The sequence below is a fragment of the Giraffa tippelskirchi genome, chromosome 6 (assembly GCF_054371585.1).
Source record: "Giraffa tippelskirchi isolate mGirTip1 chromosome 6, T2T-mGirTip1v1.2.pri, whole genome shotgun sequence".
Classification (NCBI taxonomy): Eukaryota; Metazoa; Chordata; class Mammalia; order Artiodactyla; family Giraffidae; genus Giraffa; species Giraffa tippelskirchi.
Window position 1 is genome coordinate 160,829,480 of NC_137280.1, and position 20,103 is coordinate 160,849,582.

The following is a 20,103-nucleotide window of genomic DNA, read 5'->3' on the forward strand; positions in this document are numbered from 1 at the left end:
ACATCGCGTGTGCTCACACACACACACAAACCAAGAGAAAATATGTAGCACCTTGCTTGTATGCTGTTTTCTGCCATCATGTTCTTCATCTTGTATAGGTAGTATAGTGCTTTATAGATAGTAGGCACTCCAACACTTGCTTACTGAATGAATCAACACTTGAATGATTGAGAACCATTGAAAAAATTATTGTTTCCTCTTATGGTGTTCAACTTAGTGTATCCAGAGAACTAATTGAGAATATCCTTTTTCCCTGGTCATCTCTATGTGTTTGAGTAAAAAAGCGGTGGTAAACTTCCTGTCTCTTAGGTTATGTGTCTTAAGGATATGTGAGCCAAATATGCCATGAGATTTTATTTTACTTTATTCACTTGAATTTAATTTTAGATAGGCCCAACGTTGTGTAACTGCTGGTTCTCCAAGTATTCTAAGCTCATCTCTGTTTTTGTAATGTTTATTAAGAGCTCAGCCTTCTCTTGCTTATCAGTCTATCAATCTTTTCCCATCATGAGAAAAAGCATTTCTCTTAGTGAACATTCTGGAAGAATGTTCATAGTTTACACAAGTAGGTTTGTAACTAGTCTTATGATTTAGAAAAAAATTATAACATAATAAAACATGAAGAAGTATCTTAAGAATGAGATTTTAGGTGTTAATTAAAATTGTATTTTGAAGGTAAATACAGTTTTAAACAATGACTTGCACTGATTTGTTTCAAAAAAATAAACATTGAGAAGAGTAAGAATCATTTAAATTAGTGTACCATTTATAAATAGTTTCATAGAATGCATAAAACTAAGCGTATTCAATTACAGTTTGGAAAGTGAAAAGTGAAAATGTTAGTCTCTCAGTCGTGTCTGACTGTTTGCAACCCCGTGGACTGTAGGCCGCCAGGCTCCTCTGTCCGTGGAATTCTCCAGGCAAGAATACTGGAGTAGGTAGCCTTTCTCTTCTCCAGGGAATCTTCCCGACCCAGGGATCGAATCCAGGTCTTCTGGATTACAGGCAGATTCTTTCCCTTCTGAGCCACCAGGGAAGCCCTACAGTTTGAATTATGCTGTTGTTTTGTTGTTTTACCTCGCAAACTATTCAGGTTAATTAGAACAAAAATACAGAATAAATTCAACACAACCTATATTATAGAATCTGAATTAGAGAGGTTTATAAGTACTCTTATAAAGACTTTATGAAAAGATGCCACTTTGTAAAAAGAAAAACATACAATTTTTAAATTTTTTTTTTAATTTTTGGGGACTGAATCTCATAGTTCTGTGTCTCTTGAATCTTTTAAGGCACAGTTTCTGGTGTTTATTGTTCACTATTATTGTTTTGATGAAGATGTTAAAAGAATGGACTTCCCTGATAGCTCAGCTGGTAAAGAATCCACCTGCAATGCAGGAGACCCTGGTTTGATCCTGGGTTGAGAAGATATGCTCGAGAAGGGATAGTCTACCCACTCCAGTATTCTTGGCCTTCCCTTGTGGCTCAGCTGGTAAAGAATCCATTTGTACAATTTAGGAAGGTTAAATTTATGATATATTACAATTCAGAGCTTAGAAGCTAAAAATCTAGGAAAATCTGAGCATGTTTTTAAGGTAAGCCCTAATTAATTCAAAAGCTATTTGTGATATGTTCTGGAAAGCGAATTTGTTGACTTTGTTTATTTAGGGAACTCATTTATACCAGATTGTTAGGAAATAATGAGACATTCATTCCTAGTGTCTGCTTTTATTTTATTGTGAGCAATGTATACTCCCAATCCAGAACTAAATAAACAAAAAAATGAAACAGGAATACTTCTCATTTGAAAAAGAATACTGGAATTTTGAAGTAGAAAGGGACTTTACAGTTAATTTTTTCTAACTTCCTCCTTATACTGATAAGGGAATTAGTCCCAGAAGGGTAAACTGACTTGTTTAGTGTCCATAGCTTGAAAAAGAAATAAAGCATGATTCTTTTTCTCCTATACTTGGTACAGGAAGTACTCAATAAATAATTCAAAAGAGGGAAGAGTCAGCATGGTGTGAAATATGTATTATTGTAAATTTATTAATTAGCATTTTGGTTCTTCTGTAATTGACTGAGGAGTCTGGTTATGGTTAGTCTTTCCCTGTGGAAGGTGCTTCCCTGGTGGCTCAGAGCGTAAAGCATCTGCCTGCAACACGGGAGACCCAGGTTCGATTCCTGGGTGGGGAAGATCTCCTGGAGAAGGAAATGGCAACCCACTCCAGTATTCTTGCCTGGAAAACCCCATGGATGGAGAAGCCTGGTGGGCTACAGTCCATGGAGTCGCAGAGTCGGACACGACTGAGCGACTTCACTTCACTTTCTTCCCTGTGAAATAGTGATGCTGGAAGCATGTGAGGTCTCATCCCAGATCCTATCACTCACCACAGTGATGCCATCCTGGGAAAACTTTTGGGCAGAAATTTTTGAGAAAATTTAATGCACACATGTTTGGGACAAGTGGATTGGGGAGGGGCATATTTCATTTGAAAATAGAAACAATACTCTGATTTGATTTTTAACACATTATTCATTTTTTTAAATCTAAGAAGCACTAATGATATTTGTGTTTCCTTTTTAGAAGCTGGGCTATTTTGAGACATAAGTCAGTTAATTTTCTCCTTTCAACAGCCCTCTATCATTTTGGAATCTATCTTTCTTTCTTTCAACAATCATTTATTGAACATTTCAGGCATGTTTCAGGCATAATGGTAGCTTATAAAGATATTAAGTCAAGGAGACTTGGTCTCTGTCCTAAAGAGGGAGGGAATTTATTCCTTGCAATGTTACAGTATGTTATTATTGCTGTAAATTTTCCCTTGCCATATATACTTTCCATTATAAAATTTAACACAGTAGTCATATAATAGAGAAAATACAAAATAATAGAAATCACAGGAGTGTTTCACTTCATTTATTTATCCATTTATTCAACAAGTATTTATTGAGTACCTCCAATACAAGATTTAAGAGTACCTACTATGTTCCAGATACTGGGCTATGTGCGTTGGGTACAACAGTGAGTAAAACATTCAGTGATTCTGCCTTTACAGGGATTGCATTCTAATGAATGAGACTAAAAATGACCAAGAAACAAGAAATAAATTACAGAACATGTTAGAAAGTGGCGAGTGCTATTTAAAAAAAAAAAAAAAAAGAGGTGATCATGTGAGTGAGAAATAAAGAAGAAAAGGGGATGTAATTTTCAACAGTGTAGTCAAGAGAGATCTTATTGTGAAGGATACTTCTGAACAGACTTGAAGGCAGTTGAAATAAAAATCCAAGAATTAAGGTAACTGTAGGGTTTAAAATTTAAAATTTATTTTAAGTCTATTTTATTACATGAATTACTTCCTAACGAGATGATGCAGATAAAAATAAACTTAGAAATTTTGCCTCTCTTTTTTTTCTCTCCTATGAGGTTTGACTTACACAAAGAATGGTACTTCCACTCTATTTTCTCATTTGTACTTAAGTAAATATATCTCCCTTTCATGCACTGGAGAAGGAAATGGCAACCCTCTCCAGTGTTCTTGCCTAGAGAATCCCAGGGATGGTGGAGCCTGGGGGCTGCTGTCTGTGGGGTCGCACAGAGTCGGACATGACTGAAGCGACTTAGCAGCAGCAAATATATTTCATATGATTTTCCTCCATCCATGAAAAGAACAAGATTTACTCTGAGAATTTCCAATGACAGTCCAAAACAGCATGTAGCATAATTTCATATCATTAATTTTTTTTCTTAGAAACATAAAAATCCATGTATTTTTGTTTTCAGGATGACTTAGTCTTCTCAGTTTGGGCAACAAATCAACTTATTTTCCCTTTGAGTCATTGACCAATTGATTCAAATAAGAAAATTGCTTTTTTAAAATATTCTCGATTGACTTTAACATGATTTAAAAATAAAAGTATTTGTTTCTTACAGATTGTATTTCTGGCATCTGCATATGCAAGTCCCCAGCTCACAGAGGAGAGCTGTTCGGCCATTGCCGCAGTCACACATTACCTGTATCTTTGCCAGTTTAGCTGGATGCTCATCCAGGTTGGTACCTCATTTCCTCCTTCTACCCCGTTCAACTTTCCAGGGCATCTAGACGGAGTGGCCTTTATATCTGATATTCTTTATACTGAAATGGAAGTAATTCCACATGTCCATCACTGCATTCCCAGGAGATCAATGTAAGAAAAACCTGCCAAACCGTGCAGCATTAGAAAGCATAGTGAACCTGAGGAAGTGGGAAGAGATCTAGTAGTGTTATACAAGTGAGTGGTAGGAGATGAGGCTTGTGATGTGGGTCCTGTAAGACATAGTAAGAAACGTTAATTTTTTTTTCTAGGATAAGTCAATGGAATTATTTTTAAGCAAAAGAGTGACATGATGAGATTTGGATTTTAGAAAAACTCCTGTTGTAGTGAATTGAGCTCAGGAAAGAGTTGATCGGGAGCCATTTAAGCAGCTTTAGCTGGATTCAGGAGAAAGAACATAGTGGTATGAACCAAAGAGGAAAGGAAAGGGCAAAGGGAAGTGAACAGCTTCTGAAAATTGGTTTTTAAAGGAGGACTTCAGGATTAGAGATTCATTATTAGTAATGCAGAAGGTTGCTTATCCAAGTTCCAGTGTGATGAGTGAATGGATGGATAGCAGTGCCTTGAACTGAAATAATGATCGCTGGAGATTGGCGAAAGATGGTGAGTTGTTTTTTTTTTTTTTTTTAAGACAAGCTGAGTGTGAAGTTCTTGTGAGGTCTCCAATGGAGACTCTGAGAGAAGTGGAATATGCAGAGGTAAATTCCGGAACAGAGGTGCATGCTAAAGAAATACACTAGATGACTGCTGGCTTAGAGGTGGAAAATGGAGCCATTGCTTTAGAAGCGATCACTTTGGGAGAGTACAGAGTAAGACCAAAAGGGACCCGGCATACTCTCCTGAGGAGCTGGGAAGTGTTGGGAAGAGATCTGAGCACTCCTTTTTTGACTCAAATTCCAGATTCTATTGCCCAGTGCTGATTTGCTTGATAAAGAGGCTAATGTGAGAACTGGATCCACTTAAGCACTATTAATGTCACTCATTCAATAGGTCAACTAAAATATGCTGCCTTTGAAAATGATTTCTGCATGGTGGTAGTGTTCAGTCTTTCATGAGAAATACTTTCCTTTGTGTTTCTGAATATGCATGTGGACTTTTTTATGTAAACAGATGCATTCAGCCCCTTGCATATTCTTTTTTCTTGTTTAATAAGACGAATGTAGGATTTCTACCATCTGGCAATTTTGGAGGAAAGTGAGGTGATACTATTGAGAGAGAACACTATACAGACTCAAGGCAGGGATCTTTTCCCAGGTATGTTATTATAGGTAGCTCTAAAGGAGAATGGAGAAGGAAATGGCAGCCCACTCCAGTTTTCTTGCCTGGAAAATCCCATGGATGGAGGAGCCTGCCATGGGGTCGCAAAGAGTTGGACACGACTGAGCGACTTCACTTCACTTCACTTCTGAAGGAGAAGAAAACCGAACTGTTTAGTTAATAGAACTAGTGGGAACAATTAGAGACCTGCATCTGGGTTTGAATTCTGGCTCTGTCTTTATCTTTGTAACCTTAATCAAGTTATTGACTCTCTCCAAGTTTTGTTTCTAAATCTGCATTATGGGGACAGTAATTCCTAACTCATAGAATTATTGTTTTATAACTCTTTGAGAAGTTCTAATTATGGAATGTTTATGGTGTTCTCCAACCTCCCACCAAACAATTAAAAAACAAAGCTAAACTATACAACATAAAACAAATACTTGCTGAAATTAAAATCGCATTTGCAAGATGCTCTGATCCTCTTTAGCAGTTTGTCTAAGTTGAACTTTTTGTATGCATCCTGTGTGTGTTGTCATTTATCTGCCTGAACTGAGGTCCGTAGTGGTTTGCTGAAGGCCTCTGTCCATGTCCCTGACCTATTCAGTTTTTGATGAATGACCTGGGTGAAGACTCAGAAAGCTGTTTTGTCAGGTATGCAGATGATACAGAGCTGAAAAGTTAGCTAAAATATAAGAGGCCTGTGTTAAGAGTACAGGTAGAACAAATATAGTGAAACTGTACTGTGGCAGCTTGAAAATGAGAGTGAAAGACATGATCTGATGGGGATTAATGTAAACATCTTGAAATTTTAATCTAACCCAAACTCAGTAGCAATCAAATGTGTGTCCAGATTGCTTAAACCATAGCAACTACAGTTAACTACAGAAACACAGGCGTGGGTTACATAAATAACAGTATGGAGACAGCTGAGCGAGCCATGTTTACAGTGTAATCTACAATAGTCCGACAGGCTTGGCACCCTGTAGCTACTTTCAGCAAGAACGTTAACCAGCCCACGAGAAGCTGAAAGGCAGTCCTGTAAGAAACTTGGAGGCAGCTGGAGATAACTAACCTGGAAACAACTTAAGGAGATGGGCTGGTTGTCTACAAATTACTGGGAGGGCTGCTATAGGAAAGAAAAGAAAAGAATGGACTATGTAGCTTCATTTGGAAGAGCCAGAAGAAATGGGTCAAAAATTAGGGAAGCAAATTTTGATTCACGTCAAGAACTTTTATAGCCAATAAAAAATTCAAAGTTGAAAAAGCTGGATCTGAAAGTAGAGAGCATCTACTCGATGAAATATATTCAAACAAGGGGAAATGATCGACTTTCAAATAATGTTTTAGGTGGATCTCCTGCTTTAGGGGAGTGTTAACAGGATCACATATACATTTTCACCCAATTTAATAGAGATTTGTGTATTCTATATGTCTTCAAGTTTTGAGTAAATATGATTGTGGCTGATGCATAGTTAACAAGCTAATTACATTTCTGTATGGCTAATGGCTTAGGAAAACTATTTAAAGTACCAGTGAAGTTTAATGTGTTTTAGGTGGTACACCACACATTTTTCATGGTTTGTGGTATGACCACAAGGGAAAAATTCAGTAACTTATTCTTGGTAGGTTACCGCTAATGAGTTACTTTGTGGTCAAAGGTTGTCGCGTTACTAACCTGTATTTTCCCATTTATAAAATACTGTCTACTAAAATCTTTTTAAAGCTAAAATTTTTTTTTGAAACATTACGTGAAAGATTAGACTACTGTTAATCCAGTCTTATTAGTTGAACAAAGTTGAAATAGCTGAAAGAATGTTAACATGTTAATAATTCTACTTCATATTTTTTAGCAACATAGAGAATTTGATATATGTATGTGTGTGTATAGCTTATAATGATAAAAAGTTAATTACTAATTTAATCATTGGGCTCAGCATGTAAGGACTATTTATTTTGATCTGCATTATATCTGCAATCTTAGAATAAATGGATTTAAATGAATTTATCTTGGAGAGTTGCTTTACTTTTACATCATACTTTTAGTACATTGTAGTAAAATTGAATTCTGTTTCAAAGTAAGGAACAGTTTTGCAGTTGAACATAATTTCTCCGAGCCTAGATTTTCTTACTGAATGACTCGATTTGTAGATTTATAATAACGGTACCTGTCTTTGAGGATTGTGGAAAAACAAAATGAATGAATACATGGAGAGAGCTTGGAGTAGTAGTTCCTGGGACGGACTGCACACTCCATATGTATTAATTTACCATATTAATGGCTAAGAAAATACATAGGCTAATGATTCATGGGTTTTGAAGCATGTTGAATACTCTTTTTCCAATATAATTCACATCTTTGTTTTGCAAAAGAGAGTTAGCTTGATACAGGGGAAAGAGCGGGCTGAAAGAATGAGGCAGACACTAGCTGCAAAGCTGAACAAACTGATAACCTCTAACCTCTTGACTGAAGTGCAGACGTGGTGCATAGCTGGCTCCAGAGCTGGTGGGCTTGACTGTTGCTTTAGCTTTCCCCTTTCCTGACTTTTTCTTTAAGCTCCCCTCTTCTCTGACAGGGAGATCATATTGTACATGATGAAAATAGAGTAACAAGCTATTTTGCTTATGTTTTTAGAGTATGCAACTCACAGAGTCCCTCTTTGCCTGTGGAAATTGAGTTATCCTTCTGTTTACTCTTTATGTAAGATCACTCTGTAAAATTACTGAAGCACTTTCCCACTTCCTCTGACCAGCAGAGTTATGTCTATTTCTCCCTCTTTCATATGCTTTCCACCCTCTGCTCTACCCTCACCCTACGCCCGAAGGTAAACACTGTTAATCATTTCCTGTGTATGCCTCCAGATATATTCCACAAATATATAAATATTTGTAAATATATAAAGAAGAACATATGTGTGTTTGTGTGTGTATATAGTCTATATATGTTTGTATACAGTATATATATATATATATATGTATATATATGTACACATATATATAGTGTATATATAAATTTATCCTATCCTGATACACTTTGTTTTCTATAGTATAATATAGTTATTCCATAATTTATTTTTCTGATCTCCTAGTGATGAAGTTCTGGTTATTTCCAGTTACTTTTGCTTTTATAAACAAGGTTTCCTTGAACATCCTTGGACTCTGAATATTTATTTACTTATAGAATATCCATGGAATAAATTCCTAGAACTAATGTCTTTGCTCTTAACATCTACGTGAAACATGTTACCAGATGGATGGCCAGACCAAGAGTTAATCTAGGCAGGAAATAAATCACAAGTAAATTATTTGATGTATTAATATATAATATAGGTAATTAGAAACTTAATTTTGCCTGTATATTCATTTGGCCCAGTGTTAGGATCATTTCCTAGCACCAAGTTAAATTGTAGAAAAAAATGCTTCAGTTAATATCCATGCCTAGATTGTCCTTGCAGTCTCTTCATTTCATGCTGAGGGACACAGCTCAATCAAAAATATAATGTTTTATTTTGAAACTAAAGCTTACTTTAAGAACGTATTTTAAAATAGTAGAATAAAGTTGGAAATCATTTCACAGTTGTACTTGAGCATTCACCTCTTGTACTTTGATTTCTCTGTAAAATCAGTTTATAAAGAACCAAATGTACATAGATTTATTCCTTGGTAGAAAGACTGCTTAGTGCCAGAGCATGGCAACAGGAAGGGAAAAGCTAATGTTAGCTGTGTTTTTCTTTCATCATTGATTTAATTTGAGGGAACATCAAAGGTATTAAGGGCAACAGACTGGTAATTATCAAGATAAAATGACATACCCAGGAAATACTGAATTCTCCAATCTTCACAAAGCCTTGTAAAAGTTGTTAAAAGGAAGGATAACTGGAACAAGGACACGTGATAACATTCTTAGATTCTCCTCCGAAAGGAATGACTAAGAACCTATGGTAATAACAAAATTAATAGCATCCATGATCTGTGACTAAACTTGACGTTATATATCAGTGCAAGGTTTCTGGTGACACAATTAATCAAGTATTAAACAACAGGCTGACCCTTCTCATCAGGAGTTCAGGTCAATCCTACAGTTCTTTCTGGGAAGGTAGCATATAAATGAGTAAACTCAATAACCAAACCAAATTATGAAGTTTTTACTAAATTCAGTGATAATTGTTACATATTGAAATTGTGTACATCTTCATTTATTTTATGCTTCTCAACAAAGATTGTATGCAAAGCATTTTACTAGGTACTACAAGGTATACACCAGTTAATTTTCCCTGACTCACAGGTATGTTTTAGCCATTTCTATTCTGAATGTCCTTTGTAAATTCTCATTTAGTTTTGGCAAATGAGAGAATGGGTTATCTCCAAGCTTGAACAAGGAGTATGCATCTCCACTAACACATACAGTTGGGGGGGCGGGTGGGAATGAAGACAAAATGTAAGCCTTGTATAAATAATAAATCATCAGTATTTATATGACTTTCTATGGAAATAAATCTTAACCTTAGTCTTCGCAAGATGCTTTGTTCTATAACTAACCCAAATATGAAAAAGTTATGCTTTTCTCTCACCACCTCAGCTTCCATATCTCTAAATAAGATGTCCTAAGATGGTTCATCAGTTCAGTTCAGTTCAGTTGCTCAGTCGTGTCCGACTCTTTGCGACCCCATGGACTGCAGCACACCAGGCCTTCCTGTCCATTGCCAACTCCCGGAGTTTACCCAAACCTATTTCCATTGAGTCGGCGATGCCATCAAACCATCTCATCCTCTGTCGTCCCCTTCTCCTCCTGCCCTCAATCTTTCCCAGCATCAGAGTCTTTTCAAATGAGTCATCTCTTCGCATGAGGTGGCCAAAGTATTGGAGTTTCAGCTCAACATCAGTCCTTCCAATAAACACCCAGGACTGATCTCCTTTAGGATGGACTGGTTGGATCTCCTTGCAGTCCAAGGGACTCTCAAGAGCCTTCTCCAACACCACACTTCAAAAGCATCAATTCTTTGGCACTCAGCTTTCTTTATAGTCCAACTCTCACATCCATACATGACTACTGGAAAAACCATAGCCTTGACTAGGCAGACCTTTGCTGACAAAGTAATGTCTCTGCTTTTTAATATGCTGTCTAAGTTGGTCATAAGTTTCCTTCCAAGGAGTAAGTGTCTTTTAATTTCATGGCTGCAATCACCATCTGCAGTGATTTTGGAGCCCAGAAAAATAGTCAGCCACTGTTTCCACTGTTTCCCCATCTATCTGCCATGAAGTGATGGGACTGGATGCCGTGATCTTGGTTTTCTGAATGTTGAGCTTTAAGCCAACTTTTTCACTTTCCACTTTCACTTTCATCAAGAGGCTCTTTAGTTCTTTTTCACTTTCTGCCATAAGGGTGGTGTCATCTGCATATCTGAGGTTATTGATATTTCTCCTGGCAATCTTGATTCCAGCTTGTGCTTCCTCCAGCCCAGCGTTTCTCATGATGTACACTGCATGTAAGTTAAATAAGCAGGGTGACAATATACAGCCTTGACATACTCCTTTTCCTATTTGGAACCAGTCTGTTGTTCCATGTCCAGTTCTAACTGTTGCTTCCCCATAATATGGTTCTAACAAAATATTTAAAGCTAGAGCTAGAAATGTAATTGGAGACCTAGATACTGTCATTGCAATTCACAGTTAGTCTTTAGCAGGAAATAGGTATGTGTGGTAAGCTGTTCTCAGTCAGTATGAAGCATGCTGGTGAGTGAGAGTGACACCTTTAACTTATGTTGAATTTTCATAACTTTTTTGTTCTAACATTGGTTAAACATAGATACTGAGGCACATATGCTATATATCTGTCAACACAGAAATATCATGCAAAGATAATGGTCTCTTGATACTCTCTCAATTATAAAGGAGGAGCCATGATTACAAGGAAAGGAATATATCTCAAATGTTCCCTTCCCACCTTATTATGGAGAATGGCAGTAACTGGAACTTTTAACACAAATGCTCCAGAAGAGCAACGTATATCTCAAATTTTTAGAACAATAAAGGAACCTAACTTAATTTAAGCAAACATTCAAATCATAGAAGGGAGAGTAAGCATATAGGCTAGCTCATTGAACCCATGCTGTCTAAGTATAGTTGGACCTCAGGGAGCCTTGAGCAGGAATGGAAGGCATTGTGGAATGGAAGGCATTGTCCATTCTTCTCTACACACACATGCTTTCTCTCTTCACCATGCTTTTTGCTACTCTCACCGCTAAAGTTCATATGTTTTCTTTTTTTTTTTTTAAGTCGACCAGCTTAGACTCGCACAAAATTTCAGGGCATTCAATGTCAGATGAGTGTATTCCAGCCTGGGTCAGGCTTCTCCGGATCCACAGCTTTGGCAGAAGAGCAGGGTCATGAGCACACCCTTCATGTGTTGGCGGCGGGTGGGAGGATATGAGGAGAGAGACAGGGTTCAGAGAGAGAGGGCTGATGACCTAGGCAGACTTTCCAGAACGTACCTCCCATACATACTATGTTAAAATATTTAAAATTCAAGTAAAACTTAAAGTGAGTTAGTCAAAACAAATCTTAGATTTAGGCCATGTACTATGTCCCAGAATAACTAAATGTTATTTCATTACATAATGTTTCCATTCTTTAACCACAATAAATGAAGTCATACAATGGTAAATGCTGTCCTTCCAGTAGACCTTAATGATTGGATTCTTTCAAGAAGGAAAAAGATTTTTTTTTTTTAATTGACAAAAGCTCTTGACATTCGGAGCTTGATTTGCTTAACTGAGTATTCAAGAATTCAACGACACTGTCCCTTGAGCTCTTTGGAGCAGAAGCCTTGTGTGTATAAATCTGACACACAATTACGTTTGTCTCAGTCTTATCTGAGGTAAAGGTCAGACAGCTGCTGAAAGGTTCAGTGATTCTAACTGATGGAACTAATGTTCATCTGTGTAAAAGTGGACATTTTGGAAATGCCCTGATCTTTATCATGATGAATCAACTTAAAAGTCATTTACCAGTCTGTACTCTCTTTCCTGATTCTTCTGCCGACTGCACCACCAAGTTACTCTGTTATAAGGATATATACAACGTCTATTTAAAATAAATGACCCATACTTTTATTTTGGGGATAGGTTAGTCATCCTTACTTGGCATGAATTTTCTTTCTTTAAACAGACAGTATCGACCACTCTAGCATCAGACACTTGGTCCAGTCCCACCTGTTTGAGTCATGTCCCTTCACTAAGGACTTCCTTCATAGCTCAGTTGGTAAAGAATCTGCCTGTAATGCGGGAGACCCGTGTTTGATTCCTGGGTCAGGAAGATCCTCTGGAGAAGGAAATGGCAACCCATGCTACTTCTTGCCTGGAGAATCCTATGGACAGAGGAGCCTGGCGGGCTACAGTATATGAGGTCGCAAGAGTTGGACATAACTTAGGGACTAAACCACCACCACCTAACTAATAATAGAAAGGAGGAAAAAAGCCTCTTGGGCCATTTTTTAAAAAACTCAGAACAAATTTACATAAGTAACAACTCAAGCCAGGCTTCATACTTAACCGATATAAGCAGATGTACACAAAGATACGGAGTGCTGACAGGAAATAAAATTCAGACACAAAAATCTTCAAGTAACCAAACATTTTTATCCTTTCCTGCTTTTGGCCAGTCAATACTAATCCCCCAAGGCTAATTTGGTCCAGATAGAATCTTACTTGGAAGCCTCAGTAAAACATCTGAAAACCTTCCCAGGAACATTAGGCATGTTGTTTTTCACATAGAAGAGTTTCCATTGTATCACTGTATACTTTTGGTCTTTAACTATTTCTCTTTTGTCTTTCACACCGTCTGACAATTTAATGGGAGATTTAAGTGAGGCGATCCCATTTTCCAGTGATGACTATGTGCTTAGCATTTTGTATATAGTGTCTTATGTAATCTTTATAAGTTTGTTGTGTGCATGAAGAAACTGAGGCCCTGGGATTGTTGTCACTTGCCCAAGTTATCCCTTTAGCGTATAAAAACGTATGTATATGATTAATCTGTACCCACACTCTCTCTGCCATATGAAGCTGAGGAAGGGGATTTAGCTAGTGGATAAGCATCATTGTGTGAAATATGTATGATATGACTTTCAATGTTGTTTCTGTAATAAATGATAATTAAACATAAGTACTCTCATGGAAAAAGAACACTAGAAGGCAGACTATATAAGTTCTAGATTTGACTTCCATACACGGCTAGGTGTGATTTGGGACCAAGAGTAACATTTCTAGGCCTCAGATTCCTTCTGTCTGGAAGATTCAAGAAGGTAAATACCTCTGTCATCTCTGCTACTTTTATAGTCCCAGTGCTTAGATGGGCCTTTGAAATTCAGTATGCTCTTAATAATGTTTATCAAATAAATGAATGAAAAAGAGAGTATTAATTGGGAAAGAAAAATGGCCGTAAAACCTAGACCATCACGGTACATTTTTCTCCATGCAAACATTTTTTGTTTACTTGTCTGTCTCCCGCTGGGAACTGAGACCTGCGGCTGTGGTCACAACTATCTCCCCATTCCCTGGATTGGTGTCTGATTCTCCCACCTGATCAGCTCTCAATAAGTAAAAGATTGTTTAAAAGTCTGGAACAAAGGTCCGTTTACTTCATCATCCTCACGAAGCTGTTCACACGGAAAGTAGGTTTGAATATAAGCTTGGGTTTCTTCAAGCACACATTTACAGAACCGTGACAGTTGATTATGACCGAGAGTAAATCAAAACAAATGAAGCAAAATATAAAGTAACATAGATACACTAAGTATTTCCCAATGTTTCCAGACTTTTGGGATACCGTGAATTTCTTGTATGGAAAAAAATGAATGTGTGAGCTAATTAAAAAATCAAGTCAGAACTTTAATCCTTGAGTAGATCCCGGCCCTTTGTTGGTCGGTAACTCTTCATGTCTGAGCCATGTGAGTGTGTCCTGAGCCATCAGACCTGCTCATTTGATGTTCTCTTTCTTCCTCAGTCTGTGAATTTCTGGTACGTGCTGGTGATGAATGATGAGCGCACAGAAAGACGCTATCTGCTCTTTCTCCTTCTGAGCTGGGGACTCCCAGCTTTAGTGGTGATCCTCCTCATAGTTGTTTTGAGAGCAGTCTATCATCAGAGCATGCCACAGATCTATGGACTCGTCCACGGAGACCTGTAAGTACATCCAGGCAGCGCACACTGCCTCCTCAGCCCTCGTGTACCCTCGTGTACCCCCGCGACGCTACTGATAGATGCTGGGAGCCATTGACTAGGGGTTCCAACTGAAGAAGCGCCATGAGGACGTTTGTTCTCCTGCCACACCATCTAAATCTCTCCTTCTTCTGATTCTTTCCTCAAATCAAGAACTGTTGCCTCTTCAGTCCCTTTGATAGATGCCGTTTTCTCAGGTGGGTTGATGTATCCAACAGTTCATAGCCATTTATATTGATACCTTACCATAGTTTAGTTTGTTAGATTGTGACAAACCAAAAATACCCAGTGAAATCAGGGAACTATGAAAATTTTGATCAAGAATGTGATCAGTGGAAACTTTGGAGTGTGGCACCTTGTCTAAGGAGTCTGATGCTTTTGGGAGGGAGAGCAGAGTTTGGCAGGTACCTTCATCCATAAGATGCCTAAATACAAAAAAACTATGTCAGAGTGAATGGAGAATGGCTGCAAGAGTGCATGGGAAGGAGCCATGGTCAACTAGGTCCTTCTGATACATTCTTATTAAAGTACACTAAAGTCTTGAAATCTAACAGATCTTTATACGTGTATGTATATGCACGCCTTAATCCTGAATCTGGTATCTTACAACTTTGAGGACCGCTCAACCCCTTCAAAAACCTTTGTGATAATAAAGGTTAATCAACTCCCTTGGTGTAATGAGGATTCAGAGGACAAAGTAACATTTGTAAGTGAGAAAGAATAGCCTAGTTGCAATCTTATGAGGACAGTATTACCTCTTTATCTCACAGGTTATCGTGAAGAAAATAATTAGGTAATAGATGTGAAAAGTCTTTTAAAATGAAAGCACTATATAAGCAGAAGTTATTTTAATGTTATTATTGCCTATGATCAGTTATAATCATCCTTTATATACTTAATTAATGCTTGTTATTGATGTGTGCAGATACACTTCACACAGAGGTAACATGCTAACATCCCGCACCCCTTTTGACCAAAGGATATTAACTATGTAATACACACACACCTATTGAGATACCGTATATAGTAGTTTTGTCTTTTTATTTAAATTCAATAAGATTCCCTCATGCTCATTAATTTGTAGTATTACAACAACTGTATTAAAATATAGTATTATACTTTGTCCATATAAAATTCTCAAAGCCTGATCTTCTAGAAAGGAGTAGTTGTGTCTTTTTACAATTATACTATGACATTTAAAAATTTTTTGTTGGAGGGACTTCCCTGGTGGTCTAGTAGCTAAGACTTCATGCTCCCAATGCGGACGGCCTGGGTTTGATCCCTGGTCAGGGAGGTAGATCCCACCTGTCCCAACTAAGAGTTCACAGGCTGCAGCTAAAGGTCCCACATGCCACAGCTAAGACCCAGCATGGCCATTTATTTTTTAATGTTTATAAAAAATAAAATAAATTTTATTGGAATATAGTTGATTTGCCATGTTGTATTAGTTTCAGGTGTACAGCCAAGTGAATCAGTTATACATATATCCCTCTCTTTTTTTTTTCATCCTTTTCCTGGATAGGCCATTACAGAGTATTGAGTAGAGTTTCCTATTCTGTATAGCAGGTTCTTATTAGTTATCTATTTTATATGTAGTAGTGTGTATATTGGAGAAGGAAATGGCAACCCACTCTGGTGTTCTTGCCTGGAGAATCCCAGGGACGGAGGAGCCCAGTGGGCTGCCATCTATGGGGTCGCACAGAGTCGAACACGACTGAAGCGACTTAGCAGCAGCAGCAGCAGCTGCAGCAGTAGGTATATGTCAATCCCAGTCTCCCAGTTTATCCCTTCCCTCCCTCATCCCCTTGTAACCATAAATTTGTTTTCTACATCTGTGACTCTCCTTCCGTTTTGTAGATAAGTTCATTATGACCTTTACTACTCCTGACTTTAATTTAAATCTTGGACTGCCAGGATTAATTTCAGAAAGTTCTGCATCTTTCTTTGTCAAATAGAAAGTAACCATGAGACAAATCCTGGTGGCCAGCAGCCATCTCTTTCATGAGCTCCCTGGCAAGGCAGGATTATTTGGTGGTAGTTTTAGCATCACATGTGTATACACCCAGGCTGGATAAATGGGACCCAATGCAAGTGATGTTAATTAGAAGAAACTACCTCTTGATGCTTCTAAAAGGATTTTTAAAGAGAGAAATAAACTGTTTATACAAGAATGTCCAAATCAACTGAGTCTTAAAATATTTGCCTCTGAGGCTTGTGCAGAAAGTTCTTTATTACCAACTCAGCTATAATAAATGAAATGTAAAATATATTAACCTTTTTCCCAGTCTTAACATTATAGGATTATTGAAACTTTGTTCGGTTAGTATAGTTTATTTTGCTTCTTCATTCACATATAATATTCATGTGAATTTATTCCAGTTTTTAAAAAAATTTGTATTTTTTGATATTGCTTTAATCTCAGTGTCAGAAAGAATCACTACTATGTTATTTTGTAAAATATTTATGTAAAATATTTTATGCTTATATAATCATTTAAAAACATGCCTTTCCTCTGGGGATGATATGACTTGTGGTTGTAAAATAGTAGGGCATCTGTTGTGCAGTAGTTGTTTGTAGTAATAAAACTTTTTTAGTTCAGAATTTTCCCTAAGTAGATCTCTAATGCATTAATATATTCAAGTTGTTACAATGCTTTAGTCAAATTTTGGAACCAAGATTATGATAATTACATAAAACCAGGAAGTGATCTCTCTTTTCCTATTAGCTGAAAAAGTTTACAAGTTTAGTGTTATCTCTTCTTTATTATTTTTGAAGAAGTCACACATGAAGCCAGCTAGGCCTCATGTTTTCTTTGCAGGAAGACTTTTAATTACAGATTCATTTTCTTTTAAACATATAGAACTATTCATATTTTCTGTATGCAGTTCTTTCTGTGTCATTTTGATAAATTGTCCTTTTTTCTAGGGATGCTGCTATTTCATCTACCTATTCAAATTTTTTAGTGTTTGTAGGAACGGATCTTTTTTTCATTCTTGATATTAATAATTAGTATCTTCTCTCATTTTTTATCTCTTGATCAGTCTTGCTGTGAATATTATTGTTTTTTCCCAAATTCAACTTTTGACTTCTTGATATTCTCAATTGTGCATTTATTTTCAATTTCATTGCTCATTTTCTTAATGTATTTTTATTTTTAGGTTTCATCTAATTTTTCTTTTTTTATTTATTCTACTTATCTTACTTGATTTGTTTACTATGTGCTCCATACTATGTATTTATTTTATTTATTTAAAAGAAATTTCCCCAACTTTGTGGTGATATAATTTACATATATAATTTTATGTTTAAGGTATCCAGTGTGATGATTTGATACTCATATCTGTTGTGAATTAATTATCATAATAAGATGGTTAACACTTCCATCACCTCACATAATTACTTTGTGTGTGTGTGTGTTTGTGTGTGATAAGAACATTTAAGATTTCTTCTCTTAACAACTTGCAAGTACATAATATATTATTGTTAAATATAGCTATACATTGGATCCCCAGAAGTTATTTATAACTAGCAGTTTGTGCCTTTTGACCAACATCTCTCCACTTTTCCCATCCTTGGATCATAGCATCCACCATTCTAACCTGTTTCTATGAGTTCAACTTTTTTAACATTCCTCATATAAATAAGGTTATATAATATCTATCTTCCTCTGTCTAAATTATTTCACTTAGCATAATGCTCTAGAGATCTATCTGTATTGTTGCATGTGGCAGGATTTCCTTTCTTGTGACTGAATAATATTGTAATGTATTGTATATATTGCAATGTCTATCTCACATATTTATCCATTCATTCATAGACAGTCTTAGGTTGTTTCTATATCTTTGCTACTATGAATATCACTGCTATGAACTTGGGGGTGCAGATATCTCTTCACAATCCTGATTTCATTACCTCTATGTACATACCCAGAAATGGGATTGGATCTTATGATAGTTATATTTTTAACTTTTTCAGGAACCTCCATATTGTTTTCTACAGTGATTGTAACAATTTAGATTCCCACCAACAGTTTGTGATCTTTATTATTTCCTTCCTTCTGCTAACTTTGGGCTTAGATTTTTCTTTTTCTAGTTCCTTGAGGTTTAAAGTTAGATTGTTTATTTGAGATCTTTCTTTTTTCTTCATGTAGGCTTCTATCACTATAAACTTTATCTTAGAATTGCTTTTGCTTCATCCCATGAGTTTGGTATATTGTTTTCTGTTTTTAAGATTTTTTTATTAATTTCCCTTTTGATTTCCACTTTGACTCATTGGTTGCTTAGGAGTATATTGTTTAATTTCCACATATTTGTGAATTTTCCAATTTTCTTCCTGTATTGATTTCTAGTTCCATACTATTGTGGTTAGCAAAGATATTTGATATGACTTGAGTATTTTAAAACTTGTTGACTGATTTTGTGGCCTAACATATGATCTATCCTAGAGAATGTCCAATGTGCACTTGAGAAGAGTGTATATTCTGCTGTTGGATGACATGTTCTATATGCCTTTTAGGTCCGTTTGGTTGTAAAGTAATTAGCCTCCAATTAAAATAAATAAATAAATAAAAACAGAACTGATGAACAACCAAAAAAATAATAATAATAAAGAATAGCTCAAGTCCAACATTCCCTTATTGATTATTTGACTGGGTGATGTATCCATTGTTGAAAGTGGGATGTTGAAGTCTCCTGCTATTACTGTGTTTTTGTCCACTTCTCCTTTTAGATTGGTTAGTATTTGCTGAGTATATTTGGGTTCTCTGATGTTGGTACGTGTATTTGTGATTACTATATCCTCCTGATTAACTGGCCCTTTGTCACTGTATCGTGGCCGTCTTCTCTATCTCTTGCTGCACCTTCTGAGTTAGTCTAGTTGTATGAGTATCGCTACCCCTACTCACTTTCACTTTCTACTTGATGGAATATCTCTTTTCATCCCTTCACGTAAGCCCATGTGTGTCCATAAAGGTGAAGTGAATCTCTTGTAGGCAGCATATATTTGGGTCTTTTTAAAAAAATCTATCCAGCATTTTGTTCCTTTATATTGGAGAATTTAATCTATTTACATTTATTTATTTATTTATTTATTTTTTATTGGGAACTTTTTTTTTTTAATAAATTTATTTATTTTAGTTGGGGGCTAATTTCTTTACAATATTGTAGTGGTTTTTGCCTTACATTGACATGAATCAGCCATGGGTTTACATGTGCTCCCCATCCTGAACCCCCCTCCCACCTCCCTCCCCATCCCATCCCTCTGGGTCATCCCATTGCCCCAGCCCTGAGCATTTGTCTCATGCATCTATTTACATTTAGAGTAATTATTGATAAGGACTTACTGATGCATCTTACTGTTTTTTGGCTATTTTATTGTTCCTTTGTTCTTTTCCACTTCTCTTGCTAATCTTCCTTTTTGAATTGGTGATTTTCCATAGTGATATGTTTTGATTTCCTTCTCTTTATCCTTTATGAGTCTACTATAGATTTTTGCTTCATGGTTACCATGAAGCTTACATAAAATATCTTACTAA

At 36.5% G+C, this 20,103-nt stretch overlaps 1 protein-coding gene across 1 annotated transcript in view; it reads left to right on the plus strand.

Moving 5' to 3' along the window:
• ADGRV1 (adhesion G protein-coupled receptor V1) overlaps positions 1–20,103 on the plus strand; it is a 537,185-nt gene that overhangs the window by 345,029 nt on the left and 172,053 nt on the right. The window contains exons 84-85 of the mRNA XM_081504948.1: positions 3,935–4,051; positions 14,356–14,534. Coding sequence (XP_081361074.1) covers positions 3,935–4,051; positions 14,356–14,534 — 296 coding nt within the window. The remainder of the gene's footprint in view (positions 1–3,934; positions 4,052–14,355; positions 14,535–20,103) is intronic.